At 41.3% G+C, this 18,282-nt stretch overlaps 2 protein-coding genes across 2 annotated transcripts in view; both read right to left on the bottom strand.

Annotated features, from left to right (window-relative positions):
• Positions 1-997: 997 nt before the first annotated feature.
• Positions 998-6,913, bottom strand: LOC115590002 (zinc finger protein 724-like). Its single transcript, XM_030431230.1, has 3 exons — positions 6,749-6,913; positions 5,539-5,634; positions 998-3,256 (listed from the first exon to the last, which is right to left on the bottom strand). The coding sequence occupies exons 2-3, from the start codon at positions 5,551-5,553 to the stop codon at positions 2,054-2,056; spliced, it is 1,218 nt and encodes a 405-aa protein (XP_030287090.1). The 5' UTR covers positions 5,554-5,634; positions 6,749-6,913; the 3' UTR covers positions 998-2,053.
• A 4,389-nt stretch (positions 6,914-11,302) lies between these two features.
• Positions 11,303-18,282, bottom strand: part of LOC115589951 (zinc finger protein 239-like) — a 30,955-nt gene continuing 23,975 nt past the window's right edge. The window contains exons 2-3 of the mRNA XM_030431142.1: positions 18,186-18,281; positions 11,303-13,200 (exon numbers count right to left, since the gene is read on the bottom strand). Coding sequence (XP_030287002.1) covers positions 12,334-13,200; positions 18,186-18,200 — 882 coding nt within the window. The 5' untranslated portion in view covers positions 18,201-18,281 and the 3' untranslated portion in view covers positions 11,303-12,333. The remainder of the gene's footprint in view (positions 13,201-18,185; position 18,282) is intronic.

Raw genomic sequence — 18,282 nt, 5'->3', positions numbered from 1 at the left:
TCGCACATGCTGCAACTGAACTGACACACACACAGCCTCCTTTAAATGCACAGAGAAGTCGTGACAATGATGAATAACGTCAGTCATTTAGCCTTTTTTATTTGAAGTGGAATTTTTAGTGGTCGACAGAAGTTTTTCACTGAGTGTGCAATTTATCGTTATGTTGTTCTTGTCCTTTTCACTGGCGAATTGAAAATAATGTGCGTACTTCCACGATGCAAAAGCTGTCCTCTCTGCCATCTTGCCGGTGGTTCAAAAACACTCACACACACACACACCTACACACAGGTAACGTAGGTCAGCGGCAGGGCACAGACGCATCACAGCACTGCGCCTCCGCTGACACATCCGCAGGTGGCACAGTACTGTCTGACAGAAAGCAGGCTGCAGTCAGGATTTTCCTTTCCTTATCCAGAGAAATTCTTAAAATAAGGATTACTTTTTTAAAAAAAATAACGAAGTTACTGATTGCTTGACGCACAAAATTAACACGTTACGTTACACATCACACACAAAAAAAAGTAATTAGAGTACTCTAACGCGTTACTTTGTAACGCTTCACCCACAACACTGGTTATTACATAAAGTCCACACAGGAGGAGAATTTGTTTCAATGCACATCAGTAATACAAAGAGAAAACACTTGAATCTGTTCACAGGCCGGCTGTAATGAACCTGTTCTGTCTGCATCCAAACCTCCTTCCATTGGACGTCAGCCTGAGCCCTCGCAGACATCAGCTGTCCCGGGACTCTGCAAGCCCTGAAACTACAATAATAAAATACATTCTAATGACCTCTACAGGCCATTTTACAAATTAAAAATCAGTTCTAAGATGTCACATCGGTATTGCAATGAATTGCGGGTAACTAAACCAGTGAAGTCTGCAGAAAGTCCACTTGAGGGGTCCTCGGATAGGTGAAATGGACTTCCTGTGGACCGCTGCTGCGACGCTTCACTTCCCCTTTATCAAAACAACCGCGCACAAGAAAACGTCTCTTACGGTGTTAAAGTGATGTCCTCTTTATTGTGTGTAAGTCTCAACAGAAAATAAAAACAGCTAGTAAAGATGTAAAATACAGGTTATTACATAAAGTTCACACAGAAGGAGAAGATATTTCACTACACATCAGTTGTACAAAGAGAAAACACATGAAACACTTCTGTCAGCTCATCAACACAGGGTCACTGCAGTAAGACCAGAAGAAGTTAAAACAAAAGAAAATAAAGGACTCGGCCTCACAGGCTGGATGTACTGAACCCGTTGTGTCTGAATCTAAACCTCCCCTCCTCAACCTGAGCCCTCGCAGACATCAGCTCTCCCAGGACTCTGCAAGCCCTGAAACTACAATGATAAAATACATTCTGATGATGACGATGCCATTTTACAGATTCATAATCAATTCTATGATGGCATATACATATTGCAATGAATTGTGGGTTACTGAACCAGTGAAGTCAGCAGAAAGTCCACTTGAGGGGTCCTTGGATGGATTAAAATGGACTTCCTGTGGATCGCTGCTGCAACACTTTGCTTTCTCTTTATCAAACAGACCGCGTATAAGAAAACGTCTCTTCTACTTTGAGGTCTTGATCACCATATCAGCTTCTGAGTGACCGCTGGCAGTTGCTTAGTAAATTAGCACTTTAGTCTGTAGATGTTAACAGTCTCAATTCACACAAACTTGTGTAAAAATTGGAAGTTTCACAGCACTGTGCTGGGTCCAAGACCTGAAGAAACAATCCTTGAGTCCTCGCTGTATATCAACTCCTGCAACTGTATGTAAACGATGCGTATTAAATGTGATCAGAGATTTAGAGTAAAAATATCCTCAAAAGAGGTTTTAGGCTGCATGATGTAAAAGATAGTTCATTACATTTAGAATTGATCAAATGTGCCCAAAAATCACAATCACATTGTATATAAAACACAATAGTAGTAATACACTAAATATAATAGTTTTTTGTTACTAGATGGGTGACATTCTTGATGGATAAAGAATCATCAGTGCAGATTTAATCGTTAGAATGAGTTCGCTTGTCTCTGAAAATTGTTCATATGGATGCAGTGTGAGAGCATCTGTGTTTTTGAATGGAACGAGGATGAGAAAAAGCTTTCCCACACTGGCCACAGCTGTATGGTTTCTCTCCAGTATGAACACGTTTGTGTTTTGTTAGGTCACCAGAAAAGGTAAAAGCTTTCCCACACTTGCCACAGCTGTATGGTTTCTCTCCTGTGTGAACTAGTTGATGGGATTTCAACTCTGATATTGTCCTAAAAGCTTTTCCACACTGGTCACAGCTGTATGGTTTCTCTCCAGTATGAACACGTCTGTGATTTTTCAGGTTGCCAGAAGAGATAAAAGCTTTCCCACACTGGTCACAGCTGTATGGTTTCTCTCCTGTATGAACTAGTTGATGGCATTTCAAATTTGAAGTTCTCTTGAAAGCTTTCCCACACTGGTCACAGCTGAACGGTTTCACTCTAGTGTGAGTGAGTTGATGGACTTTTACTTCACTTCGGGATTTAAAAGGCTTCCCACATTGTTGACACCAGTATGGTTTCTCTCCAGTATGAACACGTCTGTGTATTGTTAGTTTACTAGAAGAGCTAAAACCTTTCCCACACTGGTCACAACTGTATGGTTTCTCTCCAGTGTGAATGCGTTGATGGACTGTCAACCCTGATCTTGACTTAAAACTAATCCCACACTGGTCACAGCTGTATGGTGTCTCTCCAGTATGAATACGTCTGTGGATTGTTAGGTGACTAGAAGAGTTAAAAGCTTTCCCACACTGGTCACAGCTGTATGGTGTCTCTCCAGTATGAATACGTCTGTGTATTGTTAGGTGACTAGAAGAGTTAAAAGCTTTCCCACACTGGTCACAGCTGTATGGTTTCTCTCCAGTATGAAACCGTTTGTGTATTGTTAGTTTACTAGAAGTGGTAAGAGCTTTCCCACACTGGTCACAGCTGTATGGTTTCAATCCAGTGTGAATGCGTTGATGGGATTTCAACGCTGATGTTGTCCTGAAAGCTTTCCCACACTGGTCACAGCTGTATGGTTTCAATCCAGTGTGAATGCGTTGATGGGATTTCAACTCTGATGTTGTCCTGAAAGCTTTCCCACACTGGTCACAGCTGAATTTGAACACAGCGTGAGTTCTCCGATGGCTCTTCAAAGAGTTTGATGTTTTAAAGGATTTATCACAGTGCTGACAGCTGTGACATTCCAGTCCTTCTCCTCTCCTCTGTTTCTATAGCAACAAACAGACAAACAGAGAGAGAAAGTAAGTGAAACATCATGATGGAGCAAGCTACAAATGACAAACAACATTTAGAAGTGTTGGACATAACATTTACCCAGAGCAGGGCAGCAGGACCAGAGTCCAGTTCTGATATTTGGAAATATGATGACCCTTGAATTTAGCATCAGGCTGAATGGGATGGCTGGGGCTCCCAGATGTCAAACCAACTAATCTACCAACGATTGAGAACAGTGACCTGTCAAAATGCAACACCTGCATTCAGGTCACCAGCTTCACTTATGTTTCTTGTTGTCATACTTCTGTATTTCAAATGTTGGAAGGAGCCAGATGCCCCAGAGTTGGTGGGCGGGGCCCTCACTGTCAGCTGATCAGTCACTGATCTTCACCTCTCAGCTTTGTTGGTGCGGTTGGTGAATATCAAATGCAGATATTGGACACATATGATTTCTTGTGAGCATTCATGCGAGTTAAAAATACTGAACTCAAGCGTTTTGCGTAATGCTGTGTGACGAAAGCCTATTGGCATTCATGTCCATACTCACATCATGATGTTAATGTCGCTTATCAGAATCAGAAACAAAATTATCACCAAGAAGGATTTTACACCAACGAGGAATTTGTCCTGGTGAATATGGTGCATACATTAAAGACCAATGTAAACAGAGACATAAGTATGGGATGACTGATAATTAAAGATAGAAGAGCTGTACAGGAATGACAATAGAATAAAAAATGAAAGATCGTTAAAAATGATCAATATTGTCTAAATTCTGCATTATTGCAATGCAAAGATTTAAGGGCGGTAGTGGGTATGAGTGCCAGAGTACAAGAGTCAGTGTCAGTGGGGGTCTCAGGACTTGTTAAGGATCTTAACTGCAGTAGGGAATAAACTGTTCATGTAGTGGGAGGTTCCCATTTTAGGACCTGGTTGATGACGTTGCCCAGGAAGCGGCAGGACTCCACAGAGTCAACTGGAAAGCCACACAGGATGACAGGGACGGGTGGGGCTGGGTTCTTCCTGAAGTCCACGACTATCTCCACTGTCCTTAAAGTGTTAAGCTCCAGGTTGATCTGTTCCTGGGGAGTCCAGACACTGCCATGTTAACTGCATCATTTACAGATGAGTGGGTTAGTTAGGGATTTGAGGTGGGGCAGCACAAGGCGCTCCACAGAGTCAACTGGGAAGCCACCCAGGATGACGGGGACGGGTGGGGCAGAGGTGTGAAGTGGAGAGGCCCAGGGTCCTGCTGAGCTGGGGGTGGTGGGGTTGGTGAGATCAGTGAAGGTGTCGCGTGGGATGGTGTCACGACTGTGTCTTTGTCTCTCAAAGCGGCAGTAGAACTCGCTAAGTTCATTTGCAAGTCGCAGGTCGTTGATGGAGTGGGGGGATTTAGGTTTGTAATTTGTTATCTGTCTGAGCCCCTTCCAGAGAGAACCAGAGTCGTTATCTAAGAACTGGTGTTGTTGTTTCTCATAGTACTTTTCATTTTATGACATGAAATTCATTAAAAAAAATGTAGGAGAGGATAATTATAGCAAATTTTACAGCTGTACACCAGCGGTTCTACTCAGACTGAGACGGGACAAAAAAAGGAGCTGCCATGGAGGGACATGAGTGGAAAAGTCGGACTACCTGGTAAGTTTTGAAAATACATCTCAGCACAGCATAACTCTGATCGATGCATTCAGGGACCAAGCATTTAAAAAAGATTGTGCTTGTCATCTGATTTACAGACTGTACTGTAAGATTTCTGTAACATGTTGCTTTTGTTGCTTCACCCCCAACACTGCTCATCCTGAAGAGGGTTTGTGAAGCCTCTTCTGTGGATATGTGCTCTGAAGATGTGTTAATGTACAAAGCACAACAATGGTTGACGTCTATAAGAAGTCTTATGTGTGTCATGGGGCGATGTGTTGGTAAACCAGAGTTGTGAGTATTGATTTCTGTTATCATAAAAGGATGAGGAGAGACGGCCTCTCTTCACTCATCATCCATGTGCTGCTGATGTGTGACGCTTGTTTGCCGGCAATAAAGAAATTGAAGAAAATAAATATTGCGTCAGTCTCTCATCTGCACCAGACACGCGACTGATCATCGGTTGCCACAACAACAGATCACAGTCACTGTTTGTTTGACCTCACTGTTCAAAGACACCATCATCACACTGTGGTTATTAAAGCCTGAACTCATTGTCACAATGTGAACGTCCTCAGGTGTAAAGACTGAATGAATCATGTAGAGTCACTTTAAACACACTTCAAACACTCACCTGCTGAGAACTCATCTTCTTCTTCCTCACTCGGCCTTCGTCGTGGAGAATTTGTCTTCCAGAGATTCTGCAGCTCGTCAGCTCGAAGGAGTTTATCTGCAGACAAACAAACAAAGTTGTGTGAACATCAGTCGCTTGTCTAGTGCAGATCAGAGTCTCATGATGCTATATACTCTGATAAAGTGGATGGTGATGTGGTTTTAAGTCCCCCTGTAAAACAAACACAGACCAGAGGGAGGACTATTTAACACAGTTGGCTGGATGGTAACGACTGGCCTAATCAGCGACCTCAGGCCCCGACCAAGAGCGCCAGGCCTTGAAGCCAGTTTGTGTGACCAAGTTGTGTAATTACATCGTAGTGTGACGCACTGGAGACTGTTTCCTAAAAGCTAACACTGTCAAAGACAATCTAAAGGTAAATGTAACGAACTCCTTTACTGACTTCCTTCTCATGTCTGAAGCCGAGAGACGAGTTTTCACCCTGCACACATATTAATGTGTGTTTGTTAGGTTTCATACAGAAGAACAACATCAATATAATCAACAGCTATTAGAGAATTCTCCCCACAAGGTCCATGAGGGGGACCGGAAGGGGGCGGGGCTTCAGCTCTCTACAGCTGCAGCGGAAACGTAAGTTCGAACCATATATGGAAGTTTTCAGACAAAAGTTGAACTTTCATGTGTGTCAGCTGATTGTCTCACAAAAGAGACAAATACTACATTTAATGTTGATAAGTTTGGTAGTGGAGGGTTTTGAACATAGACACACAGACGCCTCACTGAGCGGGTTGGCACGTTGCTACGATACGTCGCCGCCATCTTGGACGTGGCAGCTCCGCCCCGTGAACTGATACAAGTGAATGTAGTGAACTTTATAAAGCTCCTTCTACAAAGTGCTATAAGTTAATGTCTCATTTACACATTCACACACAGACGGATATATTCAGGGAACAGATATTTATATGTACACATGTCTGTGTTCTTTAGATACCAAATAATAAGAGCAGCGTGTTCATGTTGTACCTTTCACAATTAAAGCCCTAAACATGCGGCTGTTCAGCTGATCGCGGGGAAGCTTGATATCACTTTTACAAACTGATCAAAATCTTTCAGTCTCCACATTTCTGTATATATTCTAACAGTTCGGCTCACAGGTCGCAGTTTGTCATCATGATTGAAACATGCTGGTCGCTGAAACACTTTAAAATACCTGTTCGGTGTCTTTGTCCCGATCGTTTGTCTCGTGTTCGGCGAGTGAAGTCCGAATCTTTGTTCCGTACAGCAGTTTCAGGTGAACAGTTCAGGTGAGAGTGTTGCCCGCACACAGCTCCGAACAGCCACGAGGACACAGAGTTTGTGTTGACTCGGTTACAACCCGCTGATTTATTTTGTCTGGTTAACCGGAAACACGGCGCTTCAAGTAGTGTTGGTGAATACCGCCCGTCCGTTATTGTGGGGTTAATTTACAAAGTTAATGTTTTATGAACGTGGATGTATGTTTATGTGTTACTGCATTCATCTAGTATAAAAGTATAAAGTTATCTACTTATAACCTTTAACACAGTAACAGTTTTGTTGCGGGCATGTGAGCGGACACCTCTGTCTCGGGGTCCTGAACTCCACAGGAACCAGGATGTGAGGGTAAACACCGGTTTATTCAAATGCTTTATTTAAAGCAACAACATTACATGAACGATGACAAACTCACACAAAAACATCCTCATTTTCCATTTAAAGTAAATTCACACCTCCTTTGAGAATCCAACCTGAAAGATTAATACGGTGGTTTATGTCACATTTCACAAGCAAATATACAACAGATAAAAAGAAGAAAAGAAAGTATGAGAGGAGCATAAAATAAACAACAAACAAATTAAAAGTAAAATCATATAAACAAGTTAAGTCACACCAATTGAATACAAGATGTTTAGGAAAGGTTCAGTTCTGCTATAAATGTGTAAAGTTTCTCTGCACAGAGAATAATTATTTGTTTCAGACATTTTTGTAACAAGGAGAGTTCATTCTCAAGAGCTATGAGGGGGAATTTGCCATACGGACACTTGTGTATGTAATATTTTGTAATCATAATGAGATTATTCACTAAAAACTCTGTCTCACATTCATAAAACAGGTGCTCTGTTGTTTCCAGATTCGTTTTACAAATACAACAGTTTTTTAACACAAATATAAATCTTCTTTCATAAATTCATTTGAAGGATAAATGTTGTTTAAAGTTTTGAAATAAACTTCTTTGGGGGAATTTTAAGTATTTTGTTGGAATAGTTGATGTTTCAGATTTGTTATAATCTTTAAGAGTGAGCTTTTTGTTAATTTAATTAAATTTAGTTTATAGGGACAATGCAGGTTAACACAGTAAAACTTCCACTCGTTACAAACAAGTCAATGTGACTGATGTTCTGCATCTAGAGATTATAGCTAATGCTAGTTTCCAACTCCCGTCCCTAGTTAGGCTTTTAATAGAAGAAAGAAGGTAAGAAGAACGACATCAAAGTTACATTACAACACAATAAAATGTACAATACATCTAAAATCATACCAAGTCATGACTCATTAAAAATGCATACAGCTCTGATTTTGTTTCAGCCAGACGTTAACATTTGTATTAAAAATCTTAATGTCTCGGATTAGTTTTATTTCAGTCGGTAGTGAATTCCACATCTGGGAACCCTTTATAGAAAAGGCTGATTTGGTCTTACAGCGTGAGATTTTACAGTTACCACTTGCCGTACCCCTGGTGATCCTATCTCTATTTTGTCTGCTAAAAAGACTGCACAGCACATCTGGTGCCAGGTTCTGCAAACACTTAAAAACCAGTTTGACAGACGAAGATTTTGGGAAATTATCAAAACTAAGCAAATTATACTGCTTCAAAATGTGACAACGATGCCACTTTATTGGTTTCTTGGCCATTATTTTTAAGGTTTGATTATACAATGATGCAGTTAACTTAGTTGTAGTTGAAGAGGCCTGATTCCACACTGTAACACAATACGACATACGAGAACAAATTATGGCATGCATGTAAAGCTGTGCTGCTTTCATTGGTATATCATTTCAAATTAGTTTTAAGCAATTTAAATTGTTTTGTTTTTTTATTGTTTTTGATATCTGTTTGACATGTTTGTCAAATTTGAGTCTGGAATCCAGAACTACACCCAAATATTTAAAATCCTTTACCATCTCAATTTCCTCTCCCTGCAGTGTTATGCAAAAATCGTGTGATTGTGGTGTGTTTTTGATTTAGAAACACATTTTTTTAATGACCTTCAATCACAAATGTTTTTCATATCAAATGAACGACCTTTCATTCATTTTTGAGATGTTCTTCTGGTGCACTGATTATAAAGTAACGCAAGAGAAAAAGATATAATAAAATAAATAAAAATGCAGAAAATGACCAGCAGATGTCACACTCTGTGCATTGGTCAGTTCGTCCTTCAGAAAACTTACTATAGTTCTTTCATTTTCAATACAGACATGTTGTGTTTTAGTCTATCAGCTGCATATTAACAGTCAATACAATATGCTGCTGCATTACTTACTGCATTACATAAGCTGAAGACCGTCAATATAAGTTTTTTTTCTGTGATCGTAACGTATTCTCGTCTGTCTGTCGCAATATATCTGTGTTAACATTGCGCTGTCCAAAGGCCGAGACGTACGCAGGAACCTTTATTTTGAAGAGCACAGCACAAATATAATTGATAGAGCACACGAGCCAAAGAAGGAGCCTATATTGTTCCTGTTTAGTGTCTTTGTAACATGTGACATGTTTAGATCAATAACATGTTTCTTCTTTCATAAATGGAGTGTAAATGGTGACATCAGTGTAAACAGTGTGTTCAAACAGCTGATCAATGTTTGCAGGTAAGACTTTAGCACTTTAGACACAGAAGCAGACAGGCTGGTACAGACATGCTGCCACAAACTGACACTTTTTACAAGGAGACAAACAACTTCAGCTGAAAGATTTAATGCTGAATTTACAACAAGGACACAATGAGTTACAATCTGTCACAGACAGTTTTACTACGTTATAAAGTTTAGTTTAGGGAGTCTGGTGATGTAGGATCAGTGTGTTCACAAACAGGTGCTACGAACATCAGTCAGGTTAATTTGACCTACATCACGGTGAAGCACCTGGAGATCAGACAGTGTTGTGTCTTCTTCCTGTTGTCTCACTGAGGACGTTGGTTAAGAAGGCGTCCTTCAGTGTGGTCACCACCTCTGGAAGTGGTCTGATCGGAGCATTTAGGATGGAGTTGCTGTGTTGCGTTTTTCACATCAAACAATAAAAACGATATTAGTTACTTCTCCAAAGAATGGAGGGAAGCTGTAGCTTCATATCGTCCACAGAGGACGAGCATTGGTTACCACAGGTGAGTTCATGATGTCACTGAGTGAATGACTTGTGAGCCGATTGTGTCTGTAGATGAAGGTGAATCTAAAAAGAGTCTTTGTAAAGTTGTAATGACAGTTTTAACAGTATAAACCTATGGACTGACCTTAAAACAGCTGCTTTTAGAGTTTAGAGTTTGGTTGAGCAGAGTGTCAATTGGACAGAGCTGCTAATGTTTCCACCTCCTCTCAGCTCACAGAGATGTAATCAGATTAAAATAAAGTCACATTGGATGGATTAAAAAACAGCAACATAAACAGTCTTAATGACAGAAAAGATAATAGAGGACAGAAAAATGAGTTTACTTTTACTGCCCGTTAGATTAGAGAGGCTGCCTTCAGCTAAAAGTGGGCGGGGCATGAGGCCAGGGCGAAAAACCCAGATGGGCTGCTGTCATTTCTAAATGCCTCCAACGAGAACTGATGACGTACAAGGGTGTTAAAGTGTCGTCCTCTTTATTATGCATCAGTCTGAACAGAAAATAAAAACAGCTAGTAAAGATGTAAAATACAGGTTATTCCATAAAGTTCACAAAGAAGGAGAAGATATTTCACTACACATCAGTTATACAAAGAGAAAACACATGAAACACGTCACAGGCCGGCTGTACTGAACCCGTTCTGTCTGCATCCAAACCTCCTTCCATCGGCCTGAGCCTGAGCCCTCACAGACATTAGCTGTCCCAGGACTCTGCAAGCCCTGAAACTACAATGATAAAATAAATTCTGATGACCTCTAGAGGCCATTTTACAAATTCATAATCAGTTCTAAGACGTCACAACCATATTGCAATGAATTGTGGGTAACTAAACCAGTGAAGTCTGCAGAAAGTCCACTTGAGGGGTCCTCGGATGGATGAAATATAATTCCTATGGACCTCTGCTGCGACACGTCACTTCCTCTTTAACAAACGAACCGCGTAAGAAAACGTCTCTTCTCCTTTGAGGTCTTGATCACCATGTCAGCTTCTGACTGACAGCTGGCATGTAACTAGTAACTTTATGTTGTTCACTTCATTCTGTAGATGTTAACTGTCTCCATTCACACAAACTTGTGTAAAAGCACTCTGCTGGGTTCAAAAGCTGAAGACACAATCCTTGAGTCCTCACTGTACATCAGCTCCTACAACTGTCTGTGAACAATTAAATGTGATCAGAGATTTAGAGTAAAAATATCCTCAAAACAGCCCAAATGTCACATTCACCTAGTATATAAAATATAACAGTAGTAATACACCAAATATGACATTCTTGATGAATGAAGAATCATCAGCGCAGATTTACTTGTTAGAATCACTTCACTTGTCTCTGAAAATTGTTCATATGGATGCAGTGCAAGAGCATCTGTGTTTATGAATGTAACGATATTGAGTAAAAGTTTTCCCACACAGGCCACCGTTGTATGGTTTCTCTCCAGTATGAACACGTTTGTGTTTTGTTAGGTCACCAGAAAAGGTGAAAGCTTTCCCACACTGGTCACAGCTGAACGGTTTCACTCCAGTTGGGTGTGAGTTGATGTGCTTTTACTTTATCTTTGAATTTAAAAGTTTTCCCACATTGTTCACAGCTGTATGGTTTCTCTTCAGTATGAACACGTCTATGTGTTTTTAGGTGACTAGAAGAGATAAAAGTCTTTCCACACTGGTCACAGCTGTATGGTTTCTCTCTAGTATGAATGCGTCTATGGACTGTCATCTCTGATCTTCCCTTAAAACTATTCCCACACTGGTCACAGCTGTATGGTTTCTCTTTAGTATGAACATGTCTGTGTCTTGTTAGGTCACCAGAAGAGGTAAAAGCTTTCCACCCAGGTGAAATGGACTTCCTGTGGACCGCTGCTGCGACGCTTCACTTCCCCTTTATCAAAACAAAAGCGGCAAGAAAACGTCTCTTACACTTATCACCATGTCAGCTTCTGACTAACAGCTGGCAGTTGCTTAGTAACTTTATGTTGCTCACTTTAGTCTGTAGATGTTAACTTTCTCAATTCACACAAACTTGTGTAAAAGTTGGAAGATCCACAGCACTGTGCTGGGTTCAAAAGCTGAAGACACATCCTTGAGTCATCGCTGTAAGTCAGCTGCTACAACTGTCTGTGATCGATTAAATGTGATCAGAGATTTAGACTAAAAATATCCCTAAAAGAGATGTTAGGCTGCACAATGTAAAAGACGGTTCATTACGTTTAGGATTTATCCAATTTAATTGCCAAGATGTGCCCAAAAATCACAATCACATTGTGTATAAAATATAATAGTGGTAATACACTAAATATACTAGTTTTTAGTTTCTAGATGGGAGAAATTCTTGATAGATAAAGAATCATCAGTGCGGATTTATTCGTTAGAACCAGTTCGCTTGTCTCTGAAAAATTGTTTATGTGGATGCAGTGTGAGAGCGTCTGTGTTTTTTAAGGGAACCAGAAGAGATAAAAGTTTTCTCACACTGGTCACACCAGTATGGTTTCTCTCCAGTGTGAACACGTCTGTGTGTTGCTAGGTGAGTAGAAGAGGTAAAAGCTTTCCCACACTGGTCACACCAGTATGGTTTCTCTCCAGTGTGAACACGTCTGTGTTTTGTTAGTTCACCAGAACTAGTAAAAGTTTTCCCACACTGGCCACAGCTGTATGGTTTCTCTCCAGTATGAACACGTTTATGTATCGTGAGTTGACCAGAGGTGTTAAAAGCTTTCCCACACTGGCCACAGCTGTATGGTTTCTCTCCAGTATGAACACGTTTGTGTTTTATTAGGTCACCAGAAAAGGTAAAAGCTTTCCAACACTGGTCACAGCTGTATGGTTTTTCTCCAGTGTGAACTCGTTGATGGGCTTTCAATTCTGATGTTGTCCTAATAGCTTTTCCACACTGGTCACAGCTGTATGGTTTCTCTCCAGTATGAACACGTCTGTGTGTTGTTAGGTTACCAGAAGAAGTAAAAGCTTTCCCACACTGGTCACAGCTGTATGGTTTTTCTCCAGTATGAACACGTTGGTGTATTGTTAGGTGACCAGAAGTGGTAAAAGCTTTCCCACACTGTTCACAGCTGTATGGTTTCAATCCAGTGTGAATGTGTTGATGGGATTTCAACTCTGATGTTGTCCTGAAAGGTTTCCCACACTGGTCACAGCTGAATTTGAACACAGCATGAGCTCTCTGATGTCTCTTCAAAGAGCTTGATGTCTTGAAGGATTTGTCGCAGTGCTGACAGCGGTGACATTCCAGACCTTCCCCTTTCCTCTGTTTCTATAGCAACAAAAATAGAGAGAAAGTAAGTGAGACATCATGATGGAGCGAGCTACCACGACAAACAACATTTAGAAGTGTGTGGAACATAAAATTTACCCAGGGCAGGGCACCAGGACCAGGAGTCCAGTTCTGATACTTGGGAACATGACAACCCTTAAATTAAGCATCAGGCTGAAGGGGGTTGTCGGAGTTCCCAGATGTCAAACCAAACTACCAATGTTTGAACAGTGACCAGTCAAAAGGCCACAGCTGCATTCAGGTCACCAGCTCCGCTTCTGTTTCTTATTGTCATAGTTTTATATTTCAAATGTTGGAAGGAGCCAGAGGCCCCAGACTTGGTGGGCGGGGCCCTCACTGTCAGCTGATCAGTCACTGATCTTCACCTCTCGACTTTGTTGGTGCTGTTGGCGAATATCAAACGCAGATTTTGGACACATATGATTTCTAATGAGCATTCACGTGAGTTTTAAATATTGAACTCAAACTTAAAATGATTTGTATTGGGTGTCAACATGATTAATATGTGAACTTGGTTTATGTGTGAATTATCAGTGAAACTACAGGCAAGCATTTTGTATTTCTTCTGTTTATTCTGTAGTTTTCACGGTGTTCTATGATGATGGAGAAGAAGGAGAGGGAATTAAAAAGACACCCGTTTGAAACTCTCTGCGTCTTAATCCATGAATGCGAGGGGTCAAAACAGATATGGAGGTACCAAGCGTGGGCTGCGTCTCACACACTTCAGCTGGCTGTACACGAGGATCTGCTGTCACAGTGCAGCGTCACACACACACACCTGCTAACACAAGGAAGGTAGAGGCCAGTGTTGTAATAGCATGCAGAATAAGAAAGAGACATATTAAAGTATTTACATTGTTTCAACAAAATAAAAAACTAGGAATGCAGGTACTTCTTTTGTTAATGCAGCTGTATTATCCAGGAAAATATCAGTTGAGGCTAAGAATCGGTTTGGGACTCGGTATCGGCAGATAACAAATATGAAAGGACTCGGATCGGATCAGATCGGGGTAAAACAAAAACCTGATTGGGACGCATGGAGCAGACCTGAACTTCCTCTCCCACATCCTGAAGGACCTGGCCCACGTATGGAAGCTCATCATAGCTCACAATCACAAACTTGCCACTCAAGTCTTATAGACTGGCTTGTTCCTGTGGTGGCTCAGGACTGTGTGTTGCAGCTTCAGAGTGGCACATGGTTTCTCCCAGGTTGACTTCTACTGGCTGGTAACAGAGGCATGTCTTCATTTCTGCAGGCTTGCAGAAGCATGACTCCTCCTTGTGACTGATTTTGGCAGCATGTGAAGACAAAACCTGGCGTATCTTCAAGGTTCCTCTCACAGCAGTCACATTTTCTGGAATCAGTTCTGTTAGATCTCGAGCTTTACCCCTGTCCAGGAGGTACTTGACCAGCTCTCCGTTTTAAAGGGTTAGATCCCTTTAACCTATAAAAGGTTGCTAAAAAGTGGGAATTTTAAATAGGGATTTTAAGCTGGTAATGAGGAGACTCGCCTAGCTTCTAACTGCCTGAATCCGAACGCCTTCCCTGCTTCCTCTGGTTGGGCACCTGACATGAATAGCCCTTGAGTCAGATACAGCCACCAGCCACGCCCGTTAATGGCAGCTCTCCTCTGAACGATCTGGGCTCTTGGTATGGTGCTAGGTTTGATTTTAAGGGCTTTTGGTAAACCCTAAGGGCCTGTTTCAATTTGGTAGGCTAGAGTAACCTTTAAGAACCTTTAAGATATTATGCACACTTAACACCTGACTTTTACTTCCAATCAAAGAGACATAAAATCAATGTCGACAACTTTAACTTTAACTATATTATGTAGGTTTTATTGCATAGATTTTGGCAAGGGCAAAGCATACATCGCTATACTTATTTCAGTTACTATCACTCATTATCAAAAATACTTCTTGATAAATCACAATACTTTAAATAACAAATTAATCTAAACGAGCTGAGGCCTGGTTAGAAATACTTAAATTTAGGTGAGATGGAGAGGGTCAGGTCTATCCAATGGCTTGCCTTTCCCTTCCTGCTGAAAGTCCAGGTCCTTTTGGCAAATCACCCCCCCGGCCAAGGTCTCGTAACTTCCTCAAAGTCCAAACTTCACGCCAGCAGCGTGAACAAAAGTACTCCAATATCCAAATTGTAATCCTCAGCATGTTGGCAAAAATGGTTAATCCATTGTGCTCTTAATTCCTTCGTCTGTTTCTGCTGAAGATTTCTTGAAGTCCTTTCTGCGATGTTTAGTCTGCTCACATTCTCCGTCTCAGGTGTTTCTTCAAGGCTTGAGCGAGTGGAAGAACGAACTTTAGTCCGTGCTCCTCAGGTTATATACACTCTTACTTTGGACACTGGCTTGGTTTTTGTGTCCTTATTAGGACATGTTTTCAGCATCTCTCCATTCACTGGTTGATAACCCCTTGATTAACATTTCATAACGCTTCTCTCTTGCTTTGGACGGTGGCACGGTTTTATGTCCTTATTAGGACATTTTCCCACCATCTCTCCATTCAATGACTAATAGTCCCTTGATGACGGCCGACGATTTCATAATGATCCAACATGCCTAGGTCACGGTCTGTGCCCGTGCCCAAAGCGTGATCACATTTCGACACATCCTTTTGGCCTCACGTTGACCTGACCAGTTCTTTAACACTTTCTCATGACCTCAGCTCAACACTGTTTCTTTACTGATTTTCATTAGATCTCTAAACTTCAATACATCATGGGTACACCTTACACCTCCTTTAACTTTGCAAAGTTAATACTAAGTCAAAAATGATCATCAGAGACAGAATGACAGACAGAGCCTTGAGTGTAACACTTCCTCTTTTTCACAGACACCCCGTGTTGCCCTTTCCTCTTCACTTCCTATTTCAACACACCTTTAATGTAATGGTTTAACACTTTCCAATGAACTTATGGCAAACACAATGCAGCAAGCAAAGTTTTGATATATTGCAGAATCATTTCAGGACTAAGTATAATGTCCCTTTCTTGTATTTGTGTCAGGTAGGAGTGTATGACTCAACTTTCTTGACACTGTCTCCGTGTGTGTGTACATACTGGTATTTATATTAGACAGGAGTAAATGGATCTCAACTATTTTGACAGTTCGTTATATTTCTGGATGCTCTCTTGGTTTATCCAATGGTGAGTAATAGTTGACCCTGATTTTTTGGCCAGCACCTTATACAAGTCCAGTGGCGTCTGCAGCTCACCTCCTCGTCGAACACAGAGATCAGCATCCCTCTTTACAGCACCATCAATACCATCCGGGGCACCCTTTCCATTGGACTTTTCTGAATATTCCCATGTCACATGGTTGAACCCAGAAAGGAAATGCACAGTACTAAGGAGGTAAAAGTTTGAAAGGAAAAAGATGGCAAATGCTGTTTTAGATCTGACACCACTATCTATGGAGGACATTCCGCCAGTCCTGGTTGATGTAAATAAAGCACAAGAGGAGCCTGGAAATGCAGGCCAAGCTGTTGTAGACCGCAGACTTAATAATCATGATTATAATCCACCAGTGTCCTCCACACCAGACCAGACATGGAATACAGCAGAAAAATTTTGCAAAAGACTAGGGATCGACCGATATGGATTTTTTAGGGCCGATGCACATACCGATTTTTTTTCCATCAGCCTTAGCTGATAACCGATACGGACTACTGATTTTCTTGAGCCAATATTTGGAGCCAATACTACTTTTGCTCAACACTTGCTCCCTCTATTTACATCATAAAAATTACACAATGATGATAACAAATGTTATGAGTCTCAATTAAAAACAAAAAAAAAGGAACATTTATTAAAATTGAAAAAGGTGAGGTCGAACAAGAACAAGTAAACAATATTTAACAAATATTAAAAACAGGTGAGTTACAACAGTGCTCTGTGAAATGCTGCCACACTGGATTGGGTTTCTGGTCTGCCATTTCTTGTAGCGTCTCCAGCAACAAGGAGCTGCCTGTGGACGCCTGTCTGTAAATAATGCCGGATCGGCGAACGCAGCAGCCCACATCGGTATCGAACAGAGGTAGAACAGCATCTCTCCGTATCCTACAGATAGTTTGCAAGAAAACGGCCTTTTTATATCACCGAGCCATAGACCAGGGATAGAGATACTAGTGCTCGTGTAGAACATGAGAATATCCGGTCCTGATATCCGGAATATCAGCACTGCTGAAGACAACCAGCACATCAGAGTTAGTGAGAATGATCGTGTGTGGCCCGAAATACAAACCATCATGGATCTTGTATGTCTGAAGTGCTGCTTTGATGAAATTGAATTTCCTGACACAGACTGCACTAAGATTTCTTGGGAACAATGGCAGCCTGTAACATCAACGAATGGTGAGAAAACCTTTTCAAACGTTTTAAAACAAACCTACACAGGGACCACAGCACCAAATCATATAACACGGTGTCAAACAGCCTCTGCCATGATGAGCGGTCAGTGTGGGCACAACTGGAACCCACATTAAAAGAGCTGTGGGAAACCAGCACACAGATTACAGTTCTCCATGTAATCAGTGACGGACCTGTTACACAGAACAGGAACAAATCTCTGTAAGCACGAGATGCAGCCTTCCATTTCTCTCCATCTGTGGCAGATCATCTGACTTCACATATGGAATCTTTCCCTGTGGTTTTCTTATCCGATAGCTTTATTTTCTTTTAGATAGGTACTCCTGTCTTGCCACAGGGTCAGCATTAACACGCTGCCTGTGTCATGGGGCGATGTGGTGGTAAACCAGAGTTGTGAGTATTGTTTTATGTTATTATAAAGGTTGCAGTCACTGTTTGTTTGACCTCACTGTTCAAAGACACCATGATCACACTGTGGTTATTAAAGCCTGAACTCATTGTCACAATGTGAACATCCTCAGGTGTAAAGACTGAATGAATCATGTAGAGTCACTTTACACACACTTCAAACACTCACCTGCTGAGAACTCATCTTCTTCTTCCTCACTCGGCCTTCGTTGTGGAGAATTTGTCTTCCAGAGATTCTGCAGCTCGTCAGCTCGAAGGAGTTTATC

The sequence above is a fragment of the Sparus aurata genome, chromosome 10 (assembly GCF_900880675.1).
Source record: "Sparus aurata chromosome 10, fSpaAur1.1, whole genome shotgun sequence".
Lineage (NCBI taxonomy): Eukaryota > Metazoa > Chordata > Actinopteri > Spariformes > Sparidae > Sparus > Sparus aurata.
The sequence above is the reverse complement of the archived record's forward strand: the minus strand, read 5'-3'. Positions and strand labels throughout refer to the sequence as shown.